This window comes from Sus scrofa, chromosome 1 (genome assembly GCF_054392235.1).
Source record: "Sus scrofa isolate SSC_HxYL_T2T_F1_AM1 chromosome 1, Sscrofa_HxYL_maternal_Yorkshire_Landrace_v2.0, whole genome shotgun sequence".
In the NCBI taxonomy this organism is placed as follows: Eukaryota; Metazoa; Chordata; class Mammalia; order Artiodactyla; family Suidae; genus Sus; species Sus scrofa.
In genome coordinates, this window is record NC_139383.1 from 287,384,667 (window position 1) to 287,409,658 (window position 24,992).

At 56.8% G+C, this 24,992-nt stretch overlaps 1 protein-coding gene and 1 long non-coding RNA gene across 4 annotated transcripts in view; both read left to right on the forward strand.

Annotated features, from left to right (window-relative positions):
* The first annotated feature begins 215 nt into the window (after positions 1-215).
* COL5A1 (collagen type V alpha 1 chain) overlaps positions 216-24,992 on the forward strand; it is a 150,672-nt gene continuing 125,895 nt past the window's right edge. For 2 of the 3 annotated variants that reach the window (XR_014836809.1, XM_085010628.1), the window contains exon 1: positions 216-498. Coding sequence is in view for 2 of the 3 variants with exons in the window: in XM_085010628.1 (XP_084866754.1) it covers positions 381-498 (118 nt within the window). In the remaining variant the exon portion in view is untranslated. 3 annotated transcript variants of the gene reach the window in all.
* LOC146407335 (uncharacterized) lies at positions 16,529-23,966 on the forward strand. The gene is made up of 2 exons (XR_014842352.1): positions 16,529-18,704; positions 19,623-23,966. It is a non-coding gene; the product is annotated as an uncharacterized LOC146407335 (long non-coding RNA).

Sequence of the window (24,992 nt, forward strand, 5' to 3'; positions counted from 1 at the left end):
GCGAGGTCCGCACTCCTCGTCCCCGCGGCCGGCGCAGGACCTCACTCCAGCGGAGCGCCCACGGGGAGCGAGTCGCGGGGCGGCGGCGGCGGCGGCGGCGGCGAGGAGGAGGCGAGCAGGAGGCGGAGGCGGCGGGGGAGGCCAGAGGGAGCGAGCCGCGCGGGGTCCCAGGCGCCCCGCGGGGCCGAGGTCGAGCCCTCCCGCCCGTGGGCGAGCGCGCCAGCCGATCCTCCCGGGAGCCACCACCACAAAGAGATCCGGCGGGCGCCTGCTCCCATGACTCCCTAAAGTTGTGCCGGCCCCGCTGAGTCCGCTGCCCGGGCCGTGCCCCGCGCCCCGTGCGTCCCCGCGCGCCGACCCGCGCCCCGCGCCCCGCCGGCATGGATGTCCACACCCGCTGGAAAGCGCGCAGCCCGCTCCGCCCGGGCGCCCCGCTGCTGTCCCCGCCGCTGCTGCTGTTGCTGCTGCTGCTGTGGGCGCCGCCTCCGAGCCGCGCAGGTAAGGGCGCTGCGCGCTGGGGGGCGCGGGGCAGGGGCTGCGGGCGCGGGCGCGGGGCGGGCGCGGCTGTCATCCCCGCGCGCCGCCGGCCTCTTCCGCGCCGGCACCGCCTTCCCGCTTGGCTGTGGAATGCACGGGGCCGAGACTCCGAATGCCATTAGTTGGGGGCCCGGGAGAGAGAGAGAGACGCGCCGACACAATGCTCCCGGGGCGCCGAACGGGCCGGCCGGGAGGGCTGTGTGTTGGATCAGCCAGAGGGGTTGTCCACCAGGCCGACAAACTTTTGTCGCGAAACTTTGCGTGCTCTGTCCCTCAGCGCAAGCTCGCAGCTCTGGCCCACACAGCGCCGCTGCGGAACTTCCTCTCCCGAAACCCGGGAAGGGTCGCCCCCTAGAGTCACCGCGGGTCAGTTCTCCTGGGCCTCCTGGGATGGGGGGCCGCCGCGGGGCGGGGGCGGGGGCGGGGGAGGTCCCAGAAGCTGAGCCTCCAGGGCCTGACTTCTCCCAAGCACCCTCCAGTCTGCCCCCAGACCCGGCTGGCTCTCCCTTTCCCAGGGGACAGGACTTCTTGCAGTCCCTGCCGCCCAAGTACTCAGTGAGTGGTACTGGGGAGCCCCGGAAGGTGGTAGAGCAGCCCTGCTCTAATCCCACTTCTTGACCTTTCGGTGGGCTGTCTTTCTTGGGTTTGCCGCCCAGAGACGGGTTTCGGGATTCATGCTGCGGCACCGGGAGAGGGTCCTGGAGTCTGGCTGTGAGGGGTTCAGATGGTGCATAGCTGTGGGTCTCAAGGGAGGGCTGCCCTTAGAAGGAGCTGTCTCCCGCAGGCGTCTCCACCAGGGCTGGGCTGACAGTGCGCCTGCCTGGATGCTGGCAGCTCCCACTCCCTCCTGCACAGCTTCCGGATGGGCCAGTGGTTTTCTAAGGGTCCCCTTTTGTGCTTCCCTGTGGCTGGGTTTTTACACACCCTTGTCACTAGAGCCCAGGGCCCTAAAAGTCCCCTGAGGCCCTGGTAACAGATGGGGCATCTCGGGGCCACCAGGCAGGGTCAGGGAAGGTGCGGGCAGAGCCATGAGGCAGTGGCTCAGTGGACCCTGGACCAGCCAGAGGTCCCCCAGGAGAAGGCACTGCTTTCCCCCCCGCCCCCCCGCCTCCGCCACCCCCCCCCCCACCGCCCCCTCTTCGTAATTTGAAGACATGCGGGCAGAATCACTTCTCATGTTCCACTTGCCAATTAAGATATTCGGTCCCTTTTTCCTGGCACAGTGCGTGCTTGTGGGCCAGAGGGGGTGAGCAGGAGTCAGGGTGTCCGGCCAGTCAGGGGCTGGGGAGGGGAGGGCTGCCTGGCCTGGCTCCAGGGACCTGGGATCTTACCTCTGGGCAGCCACCAACGTGTCCTGGAGCCCCTGCTGACTGGCTCTCTGTTTCTCTTGGGGTCACTGAAGGTGGGGGACAGGAATGGCCTCCAGGAAAGTGATGGGGAGCAGGCTGGGGGCTGTGGTTGGGGACCTTGTGTCCAGGGACACAGCCCTGTCCCAGCTCCTCTGCCGGACGTTGCCCCAGGAGTCAGGTGGGAATCTTTTCAGGGCATCACCACCCCAAAAAGCCGGGGCTGGGCACTGGCTGGGGAGCACACACAGTCTGCCTTCGCCTGGATTTGGGGTCGGCTCTTTGCCCGGCTCCCCATCCCTGCCCCCTGCCCCTCTCTAGTTTCCCTTCCTGAGGGTGGCCCAGAGGTAGCTGCCTGGACCGTGGCTGCGGGGTTGGACCTGCTCCTTTTGCCAAAAAGACGTTTCGAGCCCTGGAAGAAGCCACTTCTCCGGGTGGGTTTCACAGACCCCCTCACCCCCCCAGGGTGGGACCAGCTTGGCTTGGAATCATCCTCGGTGCTCGGCCAGTGGGAGCGGCTTTCCACTGAGATGCGGGGGGTGGGGTGGGGGGAAGAGGCATCCAGAAGTATCCTCTCCATTTTGGGAGTCACCAGATGGTTTCTGAGTTCTCTCAGAACATGGCTTTTTTTTTTTTTTTTTTTTTTTTTTCCTACCTTCTTCTTGGCCAAGTGTGTGAGGGAATGAAAAGTGAGATTGCGTTTGGGGCCGTTTAACGTTGTAACGGGCAAAGGAGAGCATGTGAAATGAAACATGACCCCAATATTTGGAACTTGAGGTCATCTCCTCGGCCCATCATTGGTGGACGCCGGTCACGTGACCGCCTCTTGCAATAATTTGGTGGGAAGCGCTGTCCAAGTTTTGCGGGCCTTGACAGACATCGAATGGTTAAATTTCCTCTGACTCAGTCGAGCTGCTGGAAGGAGGGCCTCTTCCATCTTCCCTCCCTCCCCCCTTCTCCATAAAAGCACAGTCGGGGGAGGAGTTCAGAAGCCAAGCGAATGCCCCAAGCCTCGGTCTCCTCGGGTCCAGATTTCAGGGGCTGGAGGGCTTGCAGCGGCGGTCACTGCCTAGCTCTGGGACCACCCGGCAGGGGCCGTGGGCAGCCGTTTCTTCCCAAGGTGGAGGCGCAAAGCCCCTTGCTCCAGGGCTGCTCTGGGGTGCTGGCCGGAGCCTGCTGCATCACCCCACCCTTCGGATATTTCTGGAGGCTCACCACGGCCCCGCCCTCAGCCGAGCACAGCTGATGCCCGCCCGCCCCGCCTCTGCCTCCTGCTGTCTGGCTGTCTCCCATCCCTGCCCTGTCTGTGACCGGGGATGGAGGAGAGGGGTGCGGGGAACAGACACCCCCACCCCTCACCTTGTGAACGCAGAGTAGCTGTGAGCGATGCCCCCCGCCCCCGCCCCACCGCCCCGTGAGGGTCGAGGCTGAGTCACTCACACCCCAGGCCCGGTGGCTGTGCCCACACTGGGTTTGACTTGAGCAGCCCCCGGGAGATGGGCACATGAGGTGACCGCTGGACCGAATCTGCTGGCACCTGTCTGGTCTGCTCCTGGCCTTGACTCGGCAGCATCTCATGGACCCGCCCCCTGGGGCCTGTGAGGTGAAGGGGGCTGGGCTCCGAGAGGCCCAGGGAGCAGGTGCACTGGGACCCTAGACCCTGGTCTGTCTCATCTCTGCGCCCGGCCCTCAGTGGGCTTTCCTCCCTGTCCTCGACCACCGGTCCGCTCTCCCTGGGAGAGGCCCTGTGCCCAGGGTCGCAGTGGCCTGGGGCTCCGCCCAGACACAGCCCTGGGTCAGGGAGGTGTTCCGTTTGACCAGCAGAGTGTTTCCGTCTTCCTGGCACCCACCCCCCATCTGTTCCTGCCCCCCCTTTAATCTCAGTGCCATCTTGGGGCACCCAATGTCTGCCGTCTCCGCTCCCCTTTCCCCAGGCCCTTTGCTCACCTGCGTGACCTGCTGGCCACTGGAGGTTTGCCTGCCCTGGGCCTGGTGGTGGGAAGGCAGGGGTGACAGGGACGCCTTGGCTCCAGGGGCCCGCAGGCTGGTGGGGGCTCACTCTTCAGGCTCCTGCCGGGTGTCATGGAAGAGAGTGTGGAGGGTCGGCCCACTGGGGAGATCTGGGCCGCTTCCTGGAGGAGGCGACGCCAACCTCGACATGGCCCTCTCTTCTCCTCCCTTCTGTCCCAGAGAGGCCCCCAAGCGCCTCCTCGGCGGTGCCCTCGTCCAGCCCTGCCTTTTCCTGGAGGACTCTCCCCAGCGGCACGCTCCTCCGGGGCGACTTCCCATCGCTGGAAAGCCCCTCGTTTGCTCGGGTGGCGGGGCGCCCCCAGCACCGCCTGACCCCAGAGAGCTGTGCCAGCACAGGGGCTGCTGTGAGAAAGAGGGCGCCTCCGAGGGGACAAGAGGGAGGCCGGGACTTCCTGAACCCTCTCTGGGTCCTGCACTGAGACAGCGTGATGGCCTCCGCCTGCCCTGGCCTGGGAGGAGGGCTGGCCCCTTTGGGTCCCCTTGCAGGGGCGGGGGGGGTGCACTCTTCGACAGTCAGATTATTGAGCCCAGGGTGGCCTGCACGGCTCCTCTGCCTCTGAGCGCTTGGCTGGGTGGGTCAGTCGCCGGGCCTCATCGTTCCCCTCTGGCAAATGGGGCGAGTGGATTTCTTACATGGAGGGTGGCTGTGGAGACGGAGGCTGTCGGTGGGAACAGCATGTGGGACCCGAGGTGCGGGCGGCCCCTGAGTGATGGGGCCTCATCCCGACTGCGGTTTTGAGCGGTGTTTTTGCAACAAGCATGGTGTTGCCACCACCCCCTTAATGCCAGTTTTCCAGCGGGAGCCCGGTCTGGGGAGGCGTGTCTGTCCCAGGAGACTCTGGGGGCTGGTGAGCGCGCCCGGGGTGGGGGGGGTCTGCCGTCCACAAGTGACTCAGCCCGGCCGCTCCCTCACCCTCCTCGGCCCCTCATCTGTTGGCTGGCCCGCTTTCCCACGTCACCAGAAGCATCGTGTGTGTGAATGCTTTACAAGCCCATTCGAGGGTTGCGGGTGTGTGTGTGTGTGCGCGCACACGCTTCAGAGCCTGGGATGTGTGCGAGGTGTCCGTGCGTGTCTGTGGTGCACACGTGTGTAGGTGTACAGGTACTTGTGTTTTCAGGGCCTGCGCAAGCAGAGCTCACGGCAAGGCCCCTCTCGCTCCTGTGTGCCCCTGGGGGAGATGAGCTGTGGCCACGGGACCCGCCGGGCAGCCACAAGGTGGAGGGTCCAGCCCAGGTCGAGTGAGGTCCCGCTGAGGCTGACAATCTGATGAGTCTTTTTTTTTTATTATTCATAGGGGCTGCGGTTCTATTGCAGCTTCTGCATTTCCCTCTGTTTGTTTCTCCCCTATAATCAACTCATCTGGTGTCAGCATGTGGCCAGTTGTTAGTTTTAAGATTGCTGGCCTGGCTCATGGTGACACGGAGGCCCTGAAGGCGGAGCCCTCGCTGGCCCTTCTTGTCGGCAGGGCTGCCCCATCAGAGGATGCGACGCGGAGACCCGGCGTGGGGGTGGCTCAGGCCGGGCGGTCTGGGTCCCCAGCCTGCCGCCTCGCCCACCAGCTGTGCGTTTGGCCTCCGTTTCCCTGTCTGTCGGAGTGTCTGTGACTCTGCGGGATTTCTGAGAGGGTTCGGTGCATAGTGTGTGCCAAGCACAGAGCAAGCCCCTTTTTCTGTTGTCACTGTTCTGTCCTCCTTGGGCCCCAAGGTGGGAGGAGGCAGCGGGTCTGGGGCCTGGGGTGAGTTCCTGGCTCTGTTCCTGGTGGCCGAGTGGGCCCTTTCCTCTTTCCTGTGAACAGCCAGTCACCCTGGCGTCTCCCTTGTGGGTAAGCCCGAGAAGGGGTTTCACGGGCAGTGCCTACTGGTGACTTTATCGGATCCCTTTGCTGCTCCTTTTAGAATCCCAGCCTGAGCATGGAGGTGTGTCCTGGGCAGTTGTGGGGCGGTCCCCACCCAGCATGCCCGCCCCTTCCTCTTCAGGCCACCCCACTTGACAAAAAGGAATGGGGGGGGGCAGGGATGGGAATGGACCTGCCCACCCATGTCCCACCTCAAGGACTCTGGTCCTCCACCCCTAAGACTTGACCGTGGGTGATGGCTGATGGTCTGGAAGGTGCATCTGGCGGCGGGGGGCGGGGGGGGGGGAGGTGGCGGCACAGTGGGGGCTTTGCTCACTCAGACACTGTAGCTGTACCAGCCCAGCCCCAGGCGGCTGCAGCAACGCTGGTGGATTTGTGCTGGGGTGCTGGGGGTCCCTCTCCGTCATATATGTCATGATCCCATCAGCTTTGACTCACCCAGTGTTCCTGGGCAGATTCCCAACCTGCATAATAACCCACACGTAATAACCCACAGTAGGAGAACAAGTCACCACTCTTTGATGACTCAGACCTAAGAAATGGAACCACACGCTGACCCATTTTTCTCCACGTTTCATTTCACAGGGTCAGGGACCCAGCCCGTTTCCTGCGATGTCTCTGTGCATGAAATGGGGGTTCCTTTATTTTCTGTTTCCTAGACCTGTGTTCTTTGGGGGGAAATTCACTCCTATCTCCTGTTCTTTCCCGCCAGCACCTTGGCAATAAGGATTTTATTGCCCTCCTTTTTTTTTTTTTTACATTAAAAAAATAAACAAATGCCGCAAATCGACATCAAAATGTGTGTATGCCGCCGGAACGATTTAACTGTAAAAACTCTTGACATTCTCATTGGAAAAACAGTGATGTGGCAATGAGAAAGGATGAGCGTTTTAACCCAAGTGGAAGGTGGGAATGATGGTCTTCCTGGGGCGGGGTGTGGGGAGGGCGGCGGCTGAGGCTTTGGCGGAGTCCTTTCCCGTGCGGGTGCGGAGGGAACACCGCAGAGGCCGGCCCCTGTGTGGAGAACTGCTCCGGAGGGACAGTGGCTGTCTGGCGCGTTTGTGGACCTCTGAGGTGAGTCGGACCTCTGCCCGGCCCGGGGCAGCAGGTGCACAGGTGAGCAGTTGGTGACCATCCCGGCGCTGCAGGAGCCTCTGCGCAGCGGGGGACTCAGACCTGAGAACAGACTCTTGTATCCAGGGAAGGGCCAAGTGGGAGGTCCTGAAACACGTGTCAGCCAGTAGCAAGCTGCCTCCAGCCAATCAGAGGCAGGCACCCACCGGCCCCCTGGGCCTCCAGCCAATCAGAGGGAGGCACCCTAGCCCCTGCGCCACCAGCCAATCAGCGAGAGGTACCTGCAACCCCAGCGGTGCCCTGGCCAATCAGAGACCAGTGTGCTTCGCCAGGCCCTGAAGCTTCTGGGGTCCCACCCAATGAGTTTAAAGGGAGCTGTCCCTTGGCGGAGGCACGTGGCCATTTCCTGTGTGTGTCTGTGTTCTGCTTCCTGTTCATATTTAACCAGCCCCTCCTCTGGGGTGATACCCGGAGTGTCTGTGATCCCCACACCAGCCTGGACCGAGTAGGGTTGCCCGATCCTGCAGATGTGCAAAGGAAGGGCCTGTAGGGCAGCTGGCGCAAAGGCATGACGGTTGCCCTCTGCTTCCCAGTGAACGGCACCCCCTTTGGTGCAGGTCGTACCAGTTCCCGGCATAGATGCCGTAGTAGGTGCCATTCTCAAACCCAGGTAAAGGGGTCTCCCGCAGCTTCCGGTCCTTGTTTTCTGTGGGACAATCTCTTGGCGGCAGGGTCTTCATAAGGACGTCTGGGGCCCCCACCAACTGGCCCATGGGGGTCAGTTATGGGAGCCGGTTGAGTGGCCTGCGGAGTGGAAGTCTGGGGAGAAGCCGGAGCTGGCCCAGGGGAGGGGATGGGGGGCCAGTGTTCTCAGGACCTCCTTTCTCACCTGAGATAGGTGGACCGCAGGTGTCAGGATAAATGATGGGCCGGGGGGGGGGGGCGCTAGAAGGGGAGGAGTGCCAGGATGGAAGCCATAGATGATAGACACTCCCCCACCCCGTATCCTCCCCATTTCCTTCTGCAAGCAGCAGGGATGCTCGGCCTTTCTTTCCTACCTGGGGGCAGGCTCACCTTTCTCCTAAGGAAAGACGGTTCTACAAGAGCACAGAGCAGTGGTCAGGGCGACCGGGAGTTGGGGAAAGTGAGCCTCAGGGTTTACTGGGCTTGGCTCTGAGAGTGTTATTAGTATCGTTGTCGTTGTTGTTGGGGATGTTTCAAACGCAGCACATCGGATCCTGCGATCCACGTAGAATCAACAAGGACTGGCCCAAGGCCAGTCTCGTGGGGCCCAGTCCCCACCCGCTCTCTGCCCGATCACTTTGAAGCCGAGCCCTGACGTCACGTGTCACGCAGTGTCCACCTTTGTGACCTGTCCGTGGGGGTGGGATGGTGGACAGCCCCTCCTGAGGGGCTCAGAGAAGGACCTCAGCTAAGCCAGTGCCCTGAGGGGAGGAGTGGGCACGACTCTGTGACCCCCAGGCTTGCAGCTCCCTTGCGAGCCGAGAGGGCGGGGCCCTTGCTTCCAGCCTGTCTCCATGTGCCTGGGCTCAGCACAGGCACTGAGGCCCCTAAGAACACCTCCCTGAGCCTTGGTGGCCCCATCTAGGAAATGGACATAAATGAATACCTGTCCCAGGGGCCTGCTGGGCTCACAGCACTGGCTCCTGTCATTTTATTGCCACCTGTTAAAAGGCATGACGTCAGTACTCAGCATTTGCGTAGGTGGCGTGTGGGGAGCTCCCTCCTGCCCTGGCATCGAGCTGCTGGAGCCTGTTGCGATGCCACAGGAGAGAACTCAGGGACCACCTTTGTCCTCTTTAGGCCCAAGGAATTCACGGGCCCGGCAGGTGGTGCAGGCTCCAGACTCTTCCTCCAGCTCCAGCCCCTGCGTGGGACACTCCTGAGACAGGACCCTGCCATCTGCTGTTGGGAGCGGAGGGACCTGGCTCCCCTGTGTGAAGTGCCCCTGGGTGGCTTGGCCACAGTGACATGTCCCTTCTCCTGGGCTCAGACCTGGGTGGCCCCAGCTCCCGGGGGACACGGGCTGCTGCCGTGAGCCGACTGGCTGGGCCAAGCCGTAGGGAGCACAGTGTGTGTCCAGGCTTGGCTCAGCCTGGAGGCATAGGCGGAACCAGAGCGAGCCGAGGGACACTGGGCACTGTCACTTCAGCTGGAAGCCCCAGGAATGTCCATCACTCCTTTGGTTTTCATTTTATTGGGCTGTGTTTGTGACCTGTGGAAGTTCCCAGGCCAGGAATCGAACCCACATCACAGCAGCGACACGGGCCATTGCAGTGACCACACCAGATCCTTAACTCACTGTGCCACCAGGGAAGTTCCACTCCTTTGACTTTGGAAAGGAAAGTTCAGGACATGAGGCCGAGAAGCAGTGATGCATCAGTGCACGGCAAATGGGACCCTGCAAGAGCCTCCAAAGGGCTTCCACTCCCAGCTGTGTGACCTCGAACTCTTTCCTTAACCTCTCTGATCCAAGTTAGCTTATCTCCAAGCCAGAGGCACTAGCGCTGCCTGGAAGGACATGACCTGCCCGTGGACAGAGGGCCCATCCTGGGGTGTCCTGCATCCTGTGTTTGATGCAGGGCAGCGGATGCTGGAATCATCCTGAAAGCAAGAACTGTTCTTGGTCTCTGTGTTATTATTATTGGATAATAACGATTCTGTAGCATTGTTGCTATTTATATTGTTTCTCTTACTGGTGGAACTCAGGGAGGCAGTGCCCGTGGTTTCTCTAAGGTGCTTGAAACTAGGAATAAAGCTGCCTCTTGCGGGGCTGGGGCCACAGAGGAGGCTGAACCGTCAGCGCCAGGGGCCCAAACCTTGGGGCGGGGTTGGGGGGCAATCCAGGTGGGGTAGGGGGTGCATTTTACAGACAATATTTGGGGAGGCGGCTGTTGAACCTTCCACTGAATTCATTATGGGACCTTCTCCGGGTCATTTTCTTGGCCCAGGAGCGCTCGGCCCTGACGGTGGACAGGCCGCATCCCTCGAAGGAAGTGGATGTTTGCGCAGAGCAGGAGGGCTCCCCCAGTCAGTGGTCTAGCCTCTGGCCTTGGGGTCCTTTATTGCTGATGAGTCGACTCAGACCTGGTGGGCTGGGCCCCGTGTCCCGAGTCTGGGGGGCCCCGGTGGTCTCAGAGCTCCAGAATCAGGGACAGCATCTGAGCCCCACAGTCTTGTTCTGAGACTCCGAGGCTGGAGGGCAGCCTGGGTCTCCTGTCCTGACCCTTGTTCACTGGACACCTCTGTCGGGGAGCTCAGCCCCATGTGGGCAGCCGGCATCCAGGGGCAAAGCGCTGGAACCCGGCCTCCGGAGCCCATGCTTTCAACCTTCGTGCCGCCAACATGGGGCTCATGAGCCTCTCCAGGCTTCTTGTTCTCAGGACTGGGAACGAAAGTGGCTCCCAAGTGGAGAGGCTCATCCTCCCTCCCTTTTCACCCCCCCCCCCGCCCCCGTCTCCAGTGCTGCTGGGGAGGAGACGCGCCGGCCAGGGGGATGGTGTCCTGGCGAGGAGGCGGCCTGTCCTCACACCCCCCGCAGCGCCCTGGGCCTCTCATGGGCAGGCTCCCACCTCCCCTTCCTGGCCAGGCCCTGGCCGATTACAAACAGCTGCCTGGCCCGCGAGAAGGATTTACAAACACTGGGGAGGGCTGGGGTCCAGCTGGAAGGCACAGGGCACGGGGGTGGGGGGTGGGAGCAGCTGGGCTGGCTGGGTTGGCATGACCGACCTGGAGGCTCTTGGCCTGCCCGCCACTCTGGTCGCCTCTGGGCCTGGAGGATGAGGGGCCTCTGGTCCGAGCCAGCCCTGGGGTCCCTCGGCCCCTCAGTGGCCTCCTCGACCCAGCAGCTGATACTTGAATTAGGTAGAAGAGCATCTGACACAGGAGAGGTGTGTCTGCTTGGGAATATTCTCTGAAGGCGAGGAGTCGGAACTTCTGGATCTTTCTTTCCCCTTATCCCGAGTGCTGTCGACCGTCGTTTTATCCAGATGACGTCTTGGCAAGGTGGGAGCATCTCCATCTTCCAGGCAGGAAAACTGAGGCTCACAGAAGTCCCACCACTAGTAAGCTGGAGTCTTTACAGTCACATTCGAGTTGTGGAAACTGGGTTTTGCCCAGCCTCCTGGGAGCCAGACATTGCAGTGAAGGGAAGTTTCAGCCCCATCAGCCCCATCTTTCCATCTGGGGTCGGACCCCCCCGGGCAGCAAGGGGCTGAGAGAGGAGGAGGTTGGTGGAACCCAGTGGCTGCCCTCCACCTGTCTCCTGGGGCCCAGGCCGGGAGCTGGTGCCTGTTTGGTTTCGGGAGGAAGCCGTGCTGTATGGGGCGCCCACTTTCCAAAGCCCCCCAAGTCCCTCATCCTTGGGCTTCTCAGAGGAGATGGGGCAGGCTCTGACCTTGCGCCCTTGTGTTCAGCTGCAAGGAGCGGGTTTGTGCGGTGGGGGTGGGGGGGTGAGTGGTTCTAGCTGAGTCACTTTTTCCATTTTAGGGGGAAGGAAGGAGTGATGGGCGAGGATTGTGGCCAGGTGGGGCCTGCCTGTTTAATATCAGTTCCCACACGCGGCCCCGGGCCAGCAAAAGCCAAATGTTGCAGAAGATCAGGGCGGGGAGGCTGCGGGGGCTCCCCCTCTGAGGGCAAGGTGGGGGCCCAGTGGCCCCGCAGAGGTCCCAGGAGTGAAACTTGGGCAGCTTCCCCATCACCTTCTGGGTCAGGGAAGCTGGACCAGGCAAGGGCCCCATCTTTCAACCATCAGCACTTCAGCAGAGAAAAATGAACACGCGGAGAGGAGCGATGCCCGGGGGCCTGACGTCTGAGTCTGCCTTTTATCTCGTGGGCAGAGAGACCGTGAGAGCCAGCGGGCTTGCTGAGCACCAGGCTCAGGCGTTCAGCTCTTGGTTTTCCCTGAAGATGGATCGTGAGTTCTAGAGAATTCTCAGAGGCCTCAGAAATTTTCTCCTTGGGTGGCCCTCCTCCCCCACTGACCGAGGCCAGGCGGGTTCTCCTGGGAAAAGCCAGGGAGTTTTGGCGCATCTGAAACAGAGGGAAGAGGGCGCCTCCCGTCCACGTGGTCCCAGGCGTGTCTAGTTGGAGGTCACATCACTGGCGCAGAAGTCCCCGCAGATGGTGGAGAGGCAAGGCTAGTTCACTGTCGGGACAGCCGAGCCTCATGTTTCCAGACCAGGTGTGGGCATGGCTCGCCTGGAGGCCAAGGGCAAGACTGCAGCCGGGCCCCACCTGCCCGGGACCTGGCCTGGCTGGGAGATGCACTGCCAGGCTCCCAGCTTGACGTCAAAACAGCCTTTTTCTTCCGTGTCCTGGTTTCTGATGTGCAAAATGGAGCAGAGGGGGTCTCCGTCGTAGGTTTGGGTGAGAGTTTAAGGGGGCACCGTTGGGATCTCCACGCAGACGGGGTCTCCGGGTCTGTCCCATCCCTCGGCACTGGCAGTGCGCAGTTGAGGGAGGCTCACCAAGGAGCTGCGGGCTGGAGCGGAAGGCGTTTGCTAAGCCCCGGGGGTGTTGGCCGGCCTGCTTTGAACTGGCTCATTCTGAAGCAGGGCGGGCGGACGTGAGGGCGTCTGGGCTGGTCTGGGGGAGAAGGGGGACTCACTGGCTGGCAGAGGTGGGTGTCCTGGACTCGATGCTCCTAGAGGGGCCAGAGAAGGGAGGAAACGGGGGGTCTGCCAGGGGTGCTCTGGGGTTTGGTCTGGGGAACGCGGAAGAACAGCCTGGGGAGCCCGGGCGCGTTTGCGGGGTGGAGGCTGCGGGCTGGACTGTCCACACTGACATGCATCAACCACCTGCTTCATAGAGCCGTCCGAACTGCCCCAGGTCCTTCGTGGGCTCCCCAGGCGAGTGACTCGTGTGTGTCTCTGTGTGTGAGAGCGCACTCGTGTCACATGTACCTGAGCAGGTGTGAGCGCTGTCCCCCTGGTGTCTCCAGTGCCTTGGGCTCCAGTGCGCTGACTGCCCCCCCGTGAGCTGCTGTCTTACACTCGTGATTTCTCGCCCCCCTCCCCCGACAAGCCCCAAGGTCAGTCGTGCAAGGAGTGGTCCAGGTCAAGCTAACGAGGAGGAGACCTGGGATTCGAATGTGGCCCCTGCGGGACCCCAGGCCACCCCCTCGGCGAACCCCCACCCCTTCGTCCTCTTGATAATGTCCCCTGCTGTCGTCCTGCTGCTTCTCTGTAATCTGCCGAGGCGAATCTTCGCAGGCATTTTCACCCCAGGCTCCTTTAATTCCAGGATGGGTCGTCTTACCCTATCAGTAACTTCCAGAAACTCTTTCAGCGTGTTTTGGAATTCTTTCAACACTGCCAGCTTCTGCCCCCGCCCTGCTCTTCCGAGCCCTTACCTTGACCTGCATCATCTTCCAGGACTTGTGTGTGGGTAGAGGGATCACTTCCGGTGTCCCGGGCCGCCGCCTCCTCCCCTGCCCGCCAGAGCAAGGAGCAAGGATGCTGGCACCACGTCTCGCGCTCAAAGCTGCCTTCCCCGGGCTGGCTGCTCTGGCCTGGCCTGGGCTGCCTCTCGGTCCCACGATCCGCCCTCCTGAGCTGAAGTTAAGCCCCAGCAAAAATGTGGGGCTCCAGGCATGTGCCTTCCTCATAAATTGGTTGCCTGGTCAATGTCTCAGCAAACAAACAAAAAAAAAAACAACAAAAAACCACTTGAAGAGGGGTAGTCTGGTCTTTTTCCAGTCACTTAGGAGAACATTTTCTGGTCCGCTCTCTGCAGCAGGGGGGGCGGCCGTGAGCATCCGCCCCCAGAAAGGGCCCTGACGTCCCCCGTGCCATTCTGCACAGTCATCGTCTCTGGGCTCCATCAGCCTCTCTCAGAACCCCTCTTCCCCTGACCGCTCATTCCTCTCTCCTCTTGCTGCCGGGACCCTTCCCTCCCACTTTGCCCACCCCCTGGGAAGCTCCATGCTGGTGTTGCCACCTGGCTGGAGGCTGGTGGCAGGGGCAGCGGGGATAGCTCCTGTTGGAGGCCGGCCGGCCGGGTACACCTGCTTTCTCTCTCAGCCTCCCCAGCCTTGACGTTCTTGCCTGGCCCGGCGGGGGCGCTTCCTGGGCTGCGTCCCCCGCTCAGGTCCTCAGGGTCCGCAGTCCCCCACCTCCCCCTGTCTCGTTCCCAGCCTGGCCTTTCAGGCCCGGAAAGGAGGGAGATGTGGGCCGGCTTGCGTGGGAAGGGCATCTGCTGTTGATCAGGTCTTCGCTGGGCCAGAGGTTCCAGGCCCAAGGCTGCAACTCGAAACTCCGGGCTGCTGGCGCCTCCGGAAACCTCCCTTGTGCGCCCCTCACCTCCGCGTGTCCACCTGCCTGCTTAGGTGCATGGCAGGAAATGCTCTAGAAACACTGCCTCCGATTCGGACTCGCCTAAGGTCTTTGCGGGTGCCCCCAGCATCTCGGGCAGTGCGTGCGGCTTGGCCAAGGGGGTGGGTGGAGAGGCCGCCTTCCTAAAATGCCCTTCAGCATTGACTGCGCACCAGCTGTCGCACACGGCTGTGCCACGGCCGGAAGGGCTCACAGCCTGGCCTGGGATGGGGGTGCCCCCACCCAGCTCAGGCTGCCCCCGAGGCCCTAGAGTCAGTACACAGGGGCTTCTCCTCTCTCTTCTTTAATTGCATTGTGTGTATATATGTATAGTTAATATCAACATACATTTAAGCATATGTGGACACGTGTTTTTTAATGAGAAAGGATGCATGTTTAATATAGGCATTTTGGAAAATAAAAAAAAGTAGAGAAGACAATAAAAATCACCCATAATCATCCCAGACTCAAACCCCACTGGGTTCGAACAGAAGGAAAAGCCTCATGGTGGCTGGTCTGGAAATTTCCTCCTCAGCGGGGCCTTGATCCCCACGGGCGCCCCTCCCTGAAAGGAGAGGCCTCGGAGCCTAGCACAGCTGGTTTTGACTTTCTGTCTCCACTCGGCGACGAAGGCACTCTTCCCATCCGGGGTGGTGGGATTCAGCCTAATTCATGGAGAGTCTCCTAGTGCCGGACGTGGTCATTGCCCAGGGTTTGGTTCTGTGAGTGACTCTGCATTAGTGCGACGTGCTTACTCAGGCTCTATCTGAGCTGCTTCCTTCCCCCCTCGGGCTCCCCCGGGGGGGGGGGGTGGAGCATCTTGGGGGCGGGGTGAGCCGCAGAGCCTCCCCTCCCTGTGGACCGTCAAGGGGGTGCACAGCTGTTGCCCTGTGGCTCTGAAGGCCTGGTACCCGCAGGGACCTAGGGTTTGAGAAAGACGGCATTTCGCGTTGGCTGGGAAAGGAAGGCTTAGTCACTGAAACGGGCTGGGATGGGGACGAGCCATCTGGGAAAAAGAACTTGGATCCTGCCTCACTCTTGCACCAGAATGCATTCCAGATGGACGGATGACGACGTGAACTTGGAAAACGCAACCATAAAACTACTAGAAGAAAACCGAAGAGACTGGATTTTATGATCTTGAGATGAGAAGGCCTTTCTCAGTGTGACATAAACCCCAGAAGTTATAAAAAGAAAAAGAATACTGATTCTATAAAAGTCCACATTTTCTCTCTGCCCCAAACCACCCCCCAAAACCACCCATAAGAAAAGAATATGAAAATATGTGTGTCACAGAGAAGGGATTGATAGGCTGTAATATTCATAGAATTCCTGCAGATCATTAAGAAAAGCCTAAGAACCAAACACCTCCCCCCACCAAAAAAAAGAACAAAAGCCATGAATAGTTCTTAGAAAGAAGACTACCTATAGTTTTTAAACGTGTAGGAAGATGCTTAACTTGCTCATGAGAAGAGAATGCAGGTGAGCCCCAGGGAGACACCACATCTCACCTGGCCCGGTGGTCAAAGAACAAATGCTGAGAACAGGTGCTGTTGGCTCCAGTGATGGGAAGTGAGTGTCCTTACAGGTGGTTCTTCCAGGAAAGGCTTTTGCAGTTTCTCTGGAATCCCTTGGACCTGGCGACTCCGCGTCCTGGAATGTCTGCTGTGGACACACACACGTGTGTGCAGAGACCTGCGGCGACAAGAGTCAGGGCGCACCGCCGGCAGGAGCGGAGGGTCGACACGACCAGGTGCCCGTCCCGAGAGCCGTTTGGGTCAGTTACTGAGCAGTTACGGAGGAGTCGGTGCAGAGGCTGCAAGAGGGGCGTTTACCTGCCTTCACATTTCCTGAAATGCATCGGTCACCAAGATGTGTGAAAAGCAAGGTTAAGAAGGTTCCTCTTGGTACGAATGCGTCTCTGTTAAAAGGACATACGGGTCTGGAGTTCCCGGGATGGTGCAGCGGTAACCAACCCGACCAGTGTCCATGAGCATGTGGGTTCAATCCCTGGCCTCGCTTGGTGGGTTAAGGATCCAGCATTGCTGTGGTGTAGGTCACTGTGTGGCTTGGATCCCCCATTGCTGTGGCTGTGGTGTAGGCCTGCAGCTGCAGCTCCAATTTGACCCCTAGCTTGGGAACGTCCATGTACCATGGGTGCGGCCCTAAAAAGACAAAAAAAAAAAAAAAAAAAAAGACATGTGTCTAGGCCTGCCTATTCTAGATGACAAGCAGGACGCACACAAACTGGGACCTCTGGTTTTCTCTAAGGGACCTCTGAGTTCCCAGGGTGCACTTCTCTCCAGCATCTTTTAATCAGATGAACGTGTTGAAACAGGGGGTCAGGTGTGTAGGTAACAGAGGGACGAGGCTGTGAAGCATGGGCTGGCTGCCATGGGAGCTGCGGGCCTTTCTTTCTGGCGGGCAGATGCTTTTGGCTGGAATGACTTGGTCAGTTAAAAAAGTCTGTGGTCCTGGAGTTCCCTGGTGGCCTAGTGGTTAAGGATTTGGTGTGGTCCCTACTATGGCTTGGGTTCAGTCCCTGACCTGGGAACTTCTGCATGCCATGGGTGTGGCCAAAAAAAAAGGTGGTGGTTCGAAAAAATATTTGCCACCGTGGCCTTGAGGGGACCAGTGGGAAAGCTGGAAAGGGCCTCAGATGTGACAGCTTTTCCATGGGACGGTTTGTGTGCCAAGGACCTGAGGCTTAGCACGTGGTAGCAGGTGGTGGATGTGGCCCTGTGACCTCTGACCCCATGAGCACTGTGGCAGCTCTGTGGTCACTTTTGACCCTACATCATGGCCCTGTGCTCCCTTACCTGTTGTCACGAGGCTTGTCCCTTTCCAGGGTCTGAGTCACGGGGTCCTTCCAGCCTCCCTGAAATCCAGTCCAGACAAGAGACTTCAAGGCCTCCACATGGGAGGACGTCAGGGGAGGGGGCTTATGGCGTCATGAGACAATGGAGACTGAAGTTCCCGCTTGCACCCCAGGGCTCCGTGTCTTCTTTCTGGGAGGTCTCTGCGGGGAGGTGAACTTTTCCCCGACCTCAGCCACTGTTCCCACCAGGGCGCTGCTCTGCCCTCTTGGCGCATGGAGTCATTGAGGAGGGGGAGGGGCTGAGATGCTCTTGTTCGTGGTTCATCTGATGGTGTTACAGGTGCGCCAAGTGCCTTGGGTGGACCGTGACGCCAGGAAGCTAAAGGATGGACAGGCTCCCTGCCCTTGACTCCCACGTCCTGGTGGGACGGGACAGCCTTCACAGTATGTGCAGTACATCTGTTTTGTTGAGTCGTGTGAAGCTGCCATTTTGTCAGCCAAGAGAGCCGAACAGTCATTTCATGTGTTTGGATCTAATAGCATGTGAGTGGCCACTGAGGAGGGCCACCAACCCAGCATGGGGTCGGGGAGGCCCTTCCTGGAGGCAGCAGTGCCTAAGCTGAGGTCTGCTGGATGAAAGTGATTCACCAGCAGTGGAGGGCCGGCTGCCACGATTCCAAGTGCAGGGAACTGAACGTGCAGAGGCCTTGACACTATGATCTTGGTCTTTGAGGACAGGGTTTAGCTTGGCTAGAGCATAGCGTGAGTGGGATGGTGGGGTGGGGGGAGGGAGTTTTACAAAAGATGAAGCTTTGGGCATTTAAATTCAGTTTAAGTTGGCAAAGGCGTATTGCCACCTTCATCCATCCATCCATCCTATTTATCCACATATCTGTCCATCCATTTGTCCATCTTCCATCCATCCATATACTCACCTACCTGTCGGACCTTCCATCAATCCAACTATCCACCCACCATCCATCCATCCATCTACCCAACATCCATCCATCATCTATCCACCCACCATCCATCCATCCATCTACCCAACATCCATCCATCCATCATCATCTGTCCACCCACCATCCATCCATCTACCCATTCATCCACCCACCACCCCTTCATCCACCCATCCATCCATCCATCCATCTACACAACCATGATCCAGACCTCAAACCCATTCACTGATCCAGATCATAAATCCACACACCCATCCACCTGCCCACTGATCCATTCCTTCTTCCAAGAGAGCTCTGGGTTGCCTCCTTCACTAAACCATTTTGTCTTTTTGCATCAGTTTGTCTATGTCCGTCTAGATGTCCACTCTGTACACTGGGACTCCCTGAGGGCAAGGCATGGCCGACTCACTCCAGCTCCTGGGGTGCCTAGCATAGAACCAGGCACAGTGGGATCTTGTCAAGTTTGGTGGTCTGAACTGAGAGACAGGACATGTTCCAGTTGCTGCAGCAGCAGGCAGTGCAGTCTGGATAACAGAGAGGCACTGGTGGCTTTGTAGGAGTGGAGAAGAGAAAGGAAACCTGTGACTCTTGAGCCGCTGGAGAAATGGGAGGTGACCTGGGGCCCTGGGCAGAGGAGGGGTGTGGACAGGGTTGGGGGGAGCCCCAAGGGCAGCCTTCCAGTTGGCAGTAACATATAAGATAAACTCCATCTTGGAGTTCCTCTTGTGGCTCAGCCGCAACACACCTGACTAGTATCCATGAGGATGCGGGTTCGATCCCTGGCCTCGCTTGGTGGGTTAAGGGTCTGGCATTGCCGTGAGCTGTGGAGCAGGTCGCAGATGTGGCTCGGGTCTGGCGTTGCTGTGGCTCTGGTGTAGGCCGGCAGCTACAGCTCTGATTCAGCGCCTAGCATGGGAAACTCCATATGTCATGGATGCAGCCCTAAAAAAAAAGTATATTTATATATATATAAATTCCCTCTTGGGAACTGGGAAATATCCATGTTTCAGGATATTTGGTTACAAATGAAGAGATTCTACTCATTCTCCAAATACCTTTATTAACTTTGCTCAGCCATAAAAATAGAGTACTCATTAAAGCAAATTTGGGAAACAGAAAAAAATATAAAAATGCCTTTTCTCTTTCCTTTCTGTCTTAGTCTGTTGGGGCTGCTAGAAGAAAATGCTACAGACTGGGTAGCATAAGCCACAGAAATTTATTTCTCAAAGTTCTGGAGGGTGGGAAGTCCACGATCAGGATGCCAGCCTTGTGGGGGAGGCGGGTGCCTTCTTACCACGTCCTCACTCACTTGGGAGGGGCAAGGGGGTTCTCCAGAGCCATCATCTTTGGGGGAACAGGATTTCTCTGTATGAATGTGGGGGACACAGACTGTCCTCATGTCTCCCCCTCTTTGTGGCTGAGCTGATGCGGTGACAGTGTGGGGTGTGTCCTAGTCGCAGACACTTTTGTAAGTACCTTCAGGGCTGCACATTTTCTTTTTTGTCTTTTTAGGGCTGCACCTGCAGCATATGGAAGTTACCAGGCTAGGGGTCAAATGAGAGCTGTAACTGCTGGCCTACACCACAGCCACAGCAATGGGGGATCCGAGCGGCATCTGCGACCTACACCACAGCTCATGGCAATGCCGGATCCTTAACCCACTGAGTGAGGCCAGGGATCAAACCCACGTCCTCATGGATCCTAGTGGGGTTGGTTACCCCTGAGCCACAATGGGAACCCCAGGGCCGCGACTTCCCATCCTAGGCTTGCGCTGGCGTTCCCTTAGCTGTTCATCTCCTGTCGGATTTGGTTGCTTCCAGTGGTTTGTGTTATAAATAACACTTGGATGAACATCTTTTGAGGAATCCTTTCTGCCTCTCCGATTCTTTCCTTGGGGTGGATTCCTAGACACTGACTCACGGCATCAGAGCACAGAAACATTTTAAAGTCCTTTTATTGCAGAATTATGTTTTGGCCAACACTGGGCAGTTACCGCCGCAGCTGCTGTGCCCTGGGCCACGCTCTCCTCAGGTGCTGAACCCAGACGGACACGCTGTGATGGAAGTGGGGTTACCCACCCTGCTGTAAGCCAGTCACTCCCCGCTTTCTGCTCCCCGAGAGACGTGCAACCTGGCCTTTAATGCTTAGGGCTACTGTGACTGCCGCTGGGCCTGTGGCTCCTTCTGGGTTGCTTGGCCCTTGGCAGTCACTGCAGTTGCCTCGTCTGGAGAATGGAGGGCACTTCCTGTCCCACAGGGTTGTTGGCAGATGTCAGATTACTAATTACAGGTATAATGCATGTGTGTTCCCAGCTTTAGATGCCTCCTCTCGTTGTATCGGAAAACATAAGGGCATCTTCTAGAACTTAATCGAGAGTCAGTAGATGCTAATTGTCTCTCCTAACTCCCCCCCCCCCCCTCGGGCCATCTCTGTGTTTGCCAAGTCCCTGTGGTGGCCAGGTGGGTGGACAGGGACGTCAGGGTCCCGCCGATGGTAGGGTCTTCTCCCCACCAAGGTGGTTCCATTGAAGGAGGTGCTTGCAAGGTGCGTGCGGTCTGCACTGGAGGATGGGGGTCGGGGGAGAGTGGGCTGCGGTGGGGGCTCGCATCTGGGAGTGCTGCAGAGATGGGTGGGGGAAGGGCCCGCCCTCCTGGTGGGGCAGCAGGCTGCTCACCTGTCTGGGGCAGCTGGCTGGGTTCTAGCCATGAATCTCCCATGACTGGAAATGGGCTCCCCGTGGCTCTTCTTACTCTTGTCTTTCACCCACTTTCTGAGGGCGGATGGAGTTTTCTGAGCCCGTGCACATGACCTACAGCTGTCCACCCCTGGCTGTGGTAGGGGCCTTGAAACCCGACTTCATTACCCCCTGGAGTGTAGAGCTCAGAAAATTCAGCCGGGCCTGGTGGTGTGGACTCATGGTGTTGACTGTGGAGGTTGGTTCTGAATTTTGCTCCCCAGTGCAGTGCCTCCTGGGAGCTGATGGCATCTTGGCAGAGTTATGCTCTCCTGTCGTGTCCACGTGGCTGGTTTTGAGTGCCAGTTAAGAGTGTTTGAAGACCTTCAACGTTCTCGTGATTGGGAAATGCCTTCTTTCTGGTCCCGTGGGAGGCGCTGTGGCATATCCCTTCAAAGGTCACAGTGACCCGGTGCCGTGTTCTTTTACTTGAATCGCACAATTGAGGAGAGTAATGTCAGAGCCGGATGGTGAGAATTATCTAGACCCTGGGATCCCTCAGCGGCCTGAGCTCTGAACGCATCTCCGTTTGGGACTGTGTTGTGAAAGTGATGCTTGGCCAGACAGTGGCTTTAATCCGGACTGGGAAGTATTCCTTTAACTTTATCTGTCACGTTGTTTGCCTTGTGACATTTATTAGGTGTTTAAACCATCTTCTATTTCTGAAGTTTTCTTTTCTGATGAGAATTTCAAAGCAAATCCCAGCTGATGGCAGTGCTGGAGGATGCAGGAGCCAGCAGATACATTTGCCTTTGTCTGCATGTCAGTCCAAAAGGGCAGGAGTGAGCTGGGCCAGGCACGGCCAAGGGGGCTCTGTGAGGATGCCTGGGGCGGGTGGCTCATTTCAAATGTCAGACTCTGGGAAATGTAGACATTCCAAAGAAGTGCGAATGCAGTTTTGGCTTATAAAGACCAGTTACAAGTTGTACCTTATCAAGGCAAAGTCTAAAAGATCTGTGACTGTCCTGCATTTGGGGTAGGCACAGAGAGAGGACAGTTATTTAATTATATAGTGCATATCCTGCTGGACATTAGCTGGCGTTTATTATGTCCTTAATTTGTTATGAAAGCAATACAGGTCCATCACAGAATTGTTAAAAGTTACTAGAAAGTATAAATAAGGAAATAAAATACATCATAGTTCCTTACTTATTTAAAGCATGATGCTAATGATGCTGATGCTGTGATGGTTTCTGTTGAGTGCAGCCAAATGAATTGCTAACTGAACATTTTGAAGTATTTATTTTCCAGTATTTTTTCTAGCCTGGCTTTTACAAAATTAGGATTGCATACTCCTTTGTAACAGTTTTAACCTAAAAATATGGGGAGTAAATCTCTGAAAATGGGGGGAAAAGGGGAACTTCCTCAAATCTGATAAAGGACATCCATGTAAAATCTACACACTGAATGCTTTTCCCCCTAAGATCAGGAAAAAAGCAAGGATATCCATTCTCACTACACCTGTTTGATATTGTATGGTGATCCTAGCCTGTGCAATAAAGCAAGAAAAAGGAAATAAAAAGCATGTAGATTGTAAAGGAAGTTGTAAAACTGTCTTTGTTTGAAGACCACATGATAGTCTATGTCAAAAATTCTAAATAATGTACACAAAAGCTTTTAGAACTAATAAGAAAGTTTGGCATGGTCCCAGGAATCAGAATCAATATACAAAAATCAGTTCCCTGTCTAGGTGGTAGAAGTGAACAATTAGAAATAGAAACTTAGCCACTGCAGTAGTATCAAAAATATGATATACTTAGAGGATATTTGACAAAATACTTATACACTGAAAATTATAAAACATCACTTCAAGATATGAAAGAAGATCTGAAGAATTGAATAGGTATACCATTCTCATGGACACAAACACTAAATATTAAGATGTCATTTCCCCCCAAATTGATCTATGCATTCAGTGCAATGCCAGCCACCCATTTTAAAAATAGATATGGACAAGATGATTCTGCAATTTAGATGGAAATGCAAAGGACCTAAAATAACCAAAACAATTTCGAAAAAGAAGAATATTGCAGGACTCATGCTGTGTGATTTGGGGACCTCCTGTAAAGCTACAGTGATCAAGACATTGTGGTGTTGACAAAGACAGGCATATGGACCAATGGGACAGCACAGACGTACATCTTTCTGATCATTTGACTTTTGACAGTGAAGCTAAACTAATTCAATGGGGGAAAGCAAAGTTTTTATCAGCAAATGCTGTTAGAACACTGAGACATCCATTTACAAAATAAATAAATAAACCCGGATCTTTACATCACATCATATGTAAAAAATTAGGATGTACCGTAGACCTAAAGATTTCATACTGTGAAGAATCAAACAAAGGAGGACGTCTGTGTGTGACCTCCAATTAGGCAGAAATTTCTTGGAACGTACGCAAAAGTGTGAACCATAAAAAACGGATACGCTTGATTTTCTAACACAAAGACCTGTGCTCTCAGAAAGATGCTGCTAGGAAAATGGAACAGCAAGCCACGGATTGGAACAAAATATGTGTAAAACACACACCTGATCATCACTGAAGTCTAGCACGTAGAAAGGCACATTGTAACTCAGTGTAAGAAGGTCGGTGACCCAGTTTACCGGTTCCATCTGGGCAAAAGAGTCGAACAGACATTTCACCAAAGAAGCTGTATGAATGGCCAATACGTATGTGGAGAGATGCTTTTCAACTTCTGCCACCAGGGAAATACAAACTAAACCCACAAGGAGATACCACTATACCAGCCAGCATTGGCAAGGACGTGGAGGAGCTTTCCTATGTTGCTGGTGGGAGGGCAAGCTGATGCGGCCGCTTTGGGAAACAGTTTGGCAGGTGTTTATAAAGTCAGTGGGACTCAGCAATTCCACTCCTGGGTATTTACCCCAGAGAAATGAAGGCATCTATTACAGAGACATGTGCGTGTATGTTCATATGTCGTTCTGTCACCCCTTAGTGACACAGCTCGGCTGTCGCTCTGTGCCAGGCTGTCTGGATCACCCTTCCTGCAGCCTCTGCGGGGCGTCTCACAGACAAGCCTTGTTATTCAACCTGCTTCCCACTGGTGGGCATTTGCCTTGTTTCCACGTGTCCACCCACTGGTAGTTGGGACTGGGAAGGGACTGGGACACAGCCACGCAATGGCATACCCATGGGCAGGAGGGAACTGAATTCATGAAATAACGCGGGCACAAAAGTAGGACATTAAGTGAAAGAAGCAGACACAAAAAGCTGTAGACAATGTGATTCTATTTATGTGACATGCCAGAAAAGACAAAACTATAGGAATAGAAAAAAAATTCCTTCTTACCAGAGGGCAGCAGATGGGGAGAAGGCGTAAGATTTGACACATGCTGTGGCCCCGACCTCCGCGGTCAAGATCCGGAACCACTTTCATCCCTTTGAAAAGCCCCCCATGTCCCTCCCCCACCCCCTAGCCAGTTGGATGGGAGACAAAGGCGTCTTGATTTATTTAGATTTATTTAACTGCTTGTGACAGGGAGCATAATTTGTCTGTTCGCTCCCCCCCCCATTGTCTTTAGTTGCAAGAGCGTCACATATATGCCTCATTTGTGTTTCTGTTACAAGTATCTCCCCCTGTTTATGGCTTGCATGCTGTTGGGGTGCTCTGTCCTGCATCACAGCCACCCCCAAACTCAGTGTCTAAAGACGATGACCATTTGACTTCACCAGCTTAGTTTGCTTACGAACCCGCATCTGGGGCAGAGCCTGGCAGAAGTCGCTTGTCTGCACCCATGACGTCAGGTGGAGCCTAGGCTTGGAGGGCTGTTTTTAAGATGCTTTTCCCACCCAGCTGGCAAGTCCTTCCTAGTTATTGGCTGGGGGCTTGGCTGGGGCTGCTGGCTGGGGCCCTGGGTTTCTCTGTCCATGGGACCTTCCAAGGGGCTGGTTGGGCTTCCTCACAGTGTGGTGCCTGCTCTGTGAAAGAGCATTCCAGACCCAGGAAGTAGAAACTTCTGGCTTATTAAAGCCTAGATCAGTAAGCTCACATGCGTTTCTTCCGCCACATTCTCTGGGGCAGGTGGTCACAGAGCCCACCTTTTGTAAAGGGAGGGGACGTGGGTACCACCTCTTCATGGGCACCTGTGCTAAAGAATTTGTAGACCTTTTTAAAACTGCCACATCTAGGAGTTTCTGTTATGGCTCAGCAGGTTACAAACCCGACTCGTATCCATGAGGACGCAGGTTCTACTCCTGGCCTCGCTCAGTGGATTAAGGATCTGGCGTGGCTGTGGCTGTGGTGTAGGCAGGCAGCTGCAGCTCGGATTTGACCCCTAGCCTGGG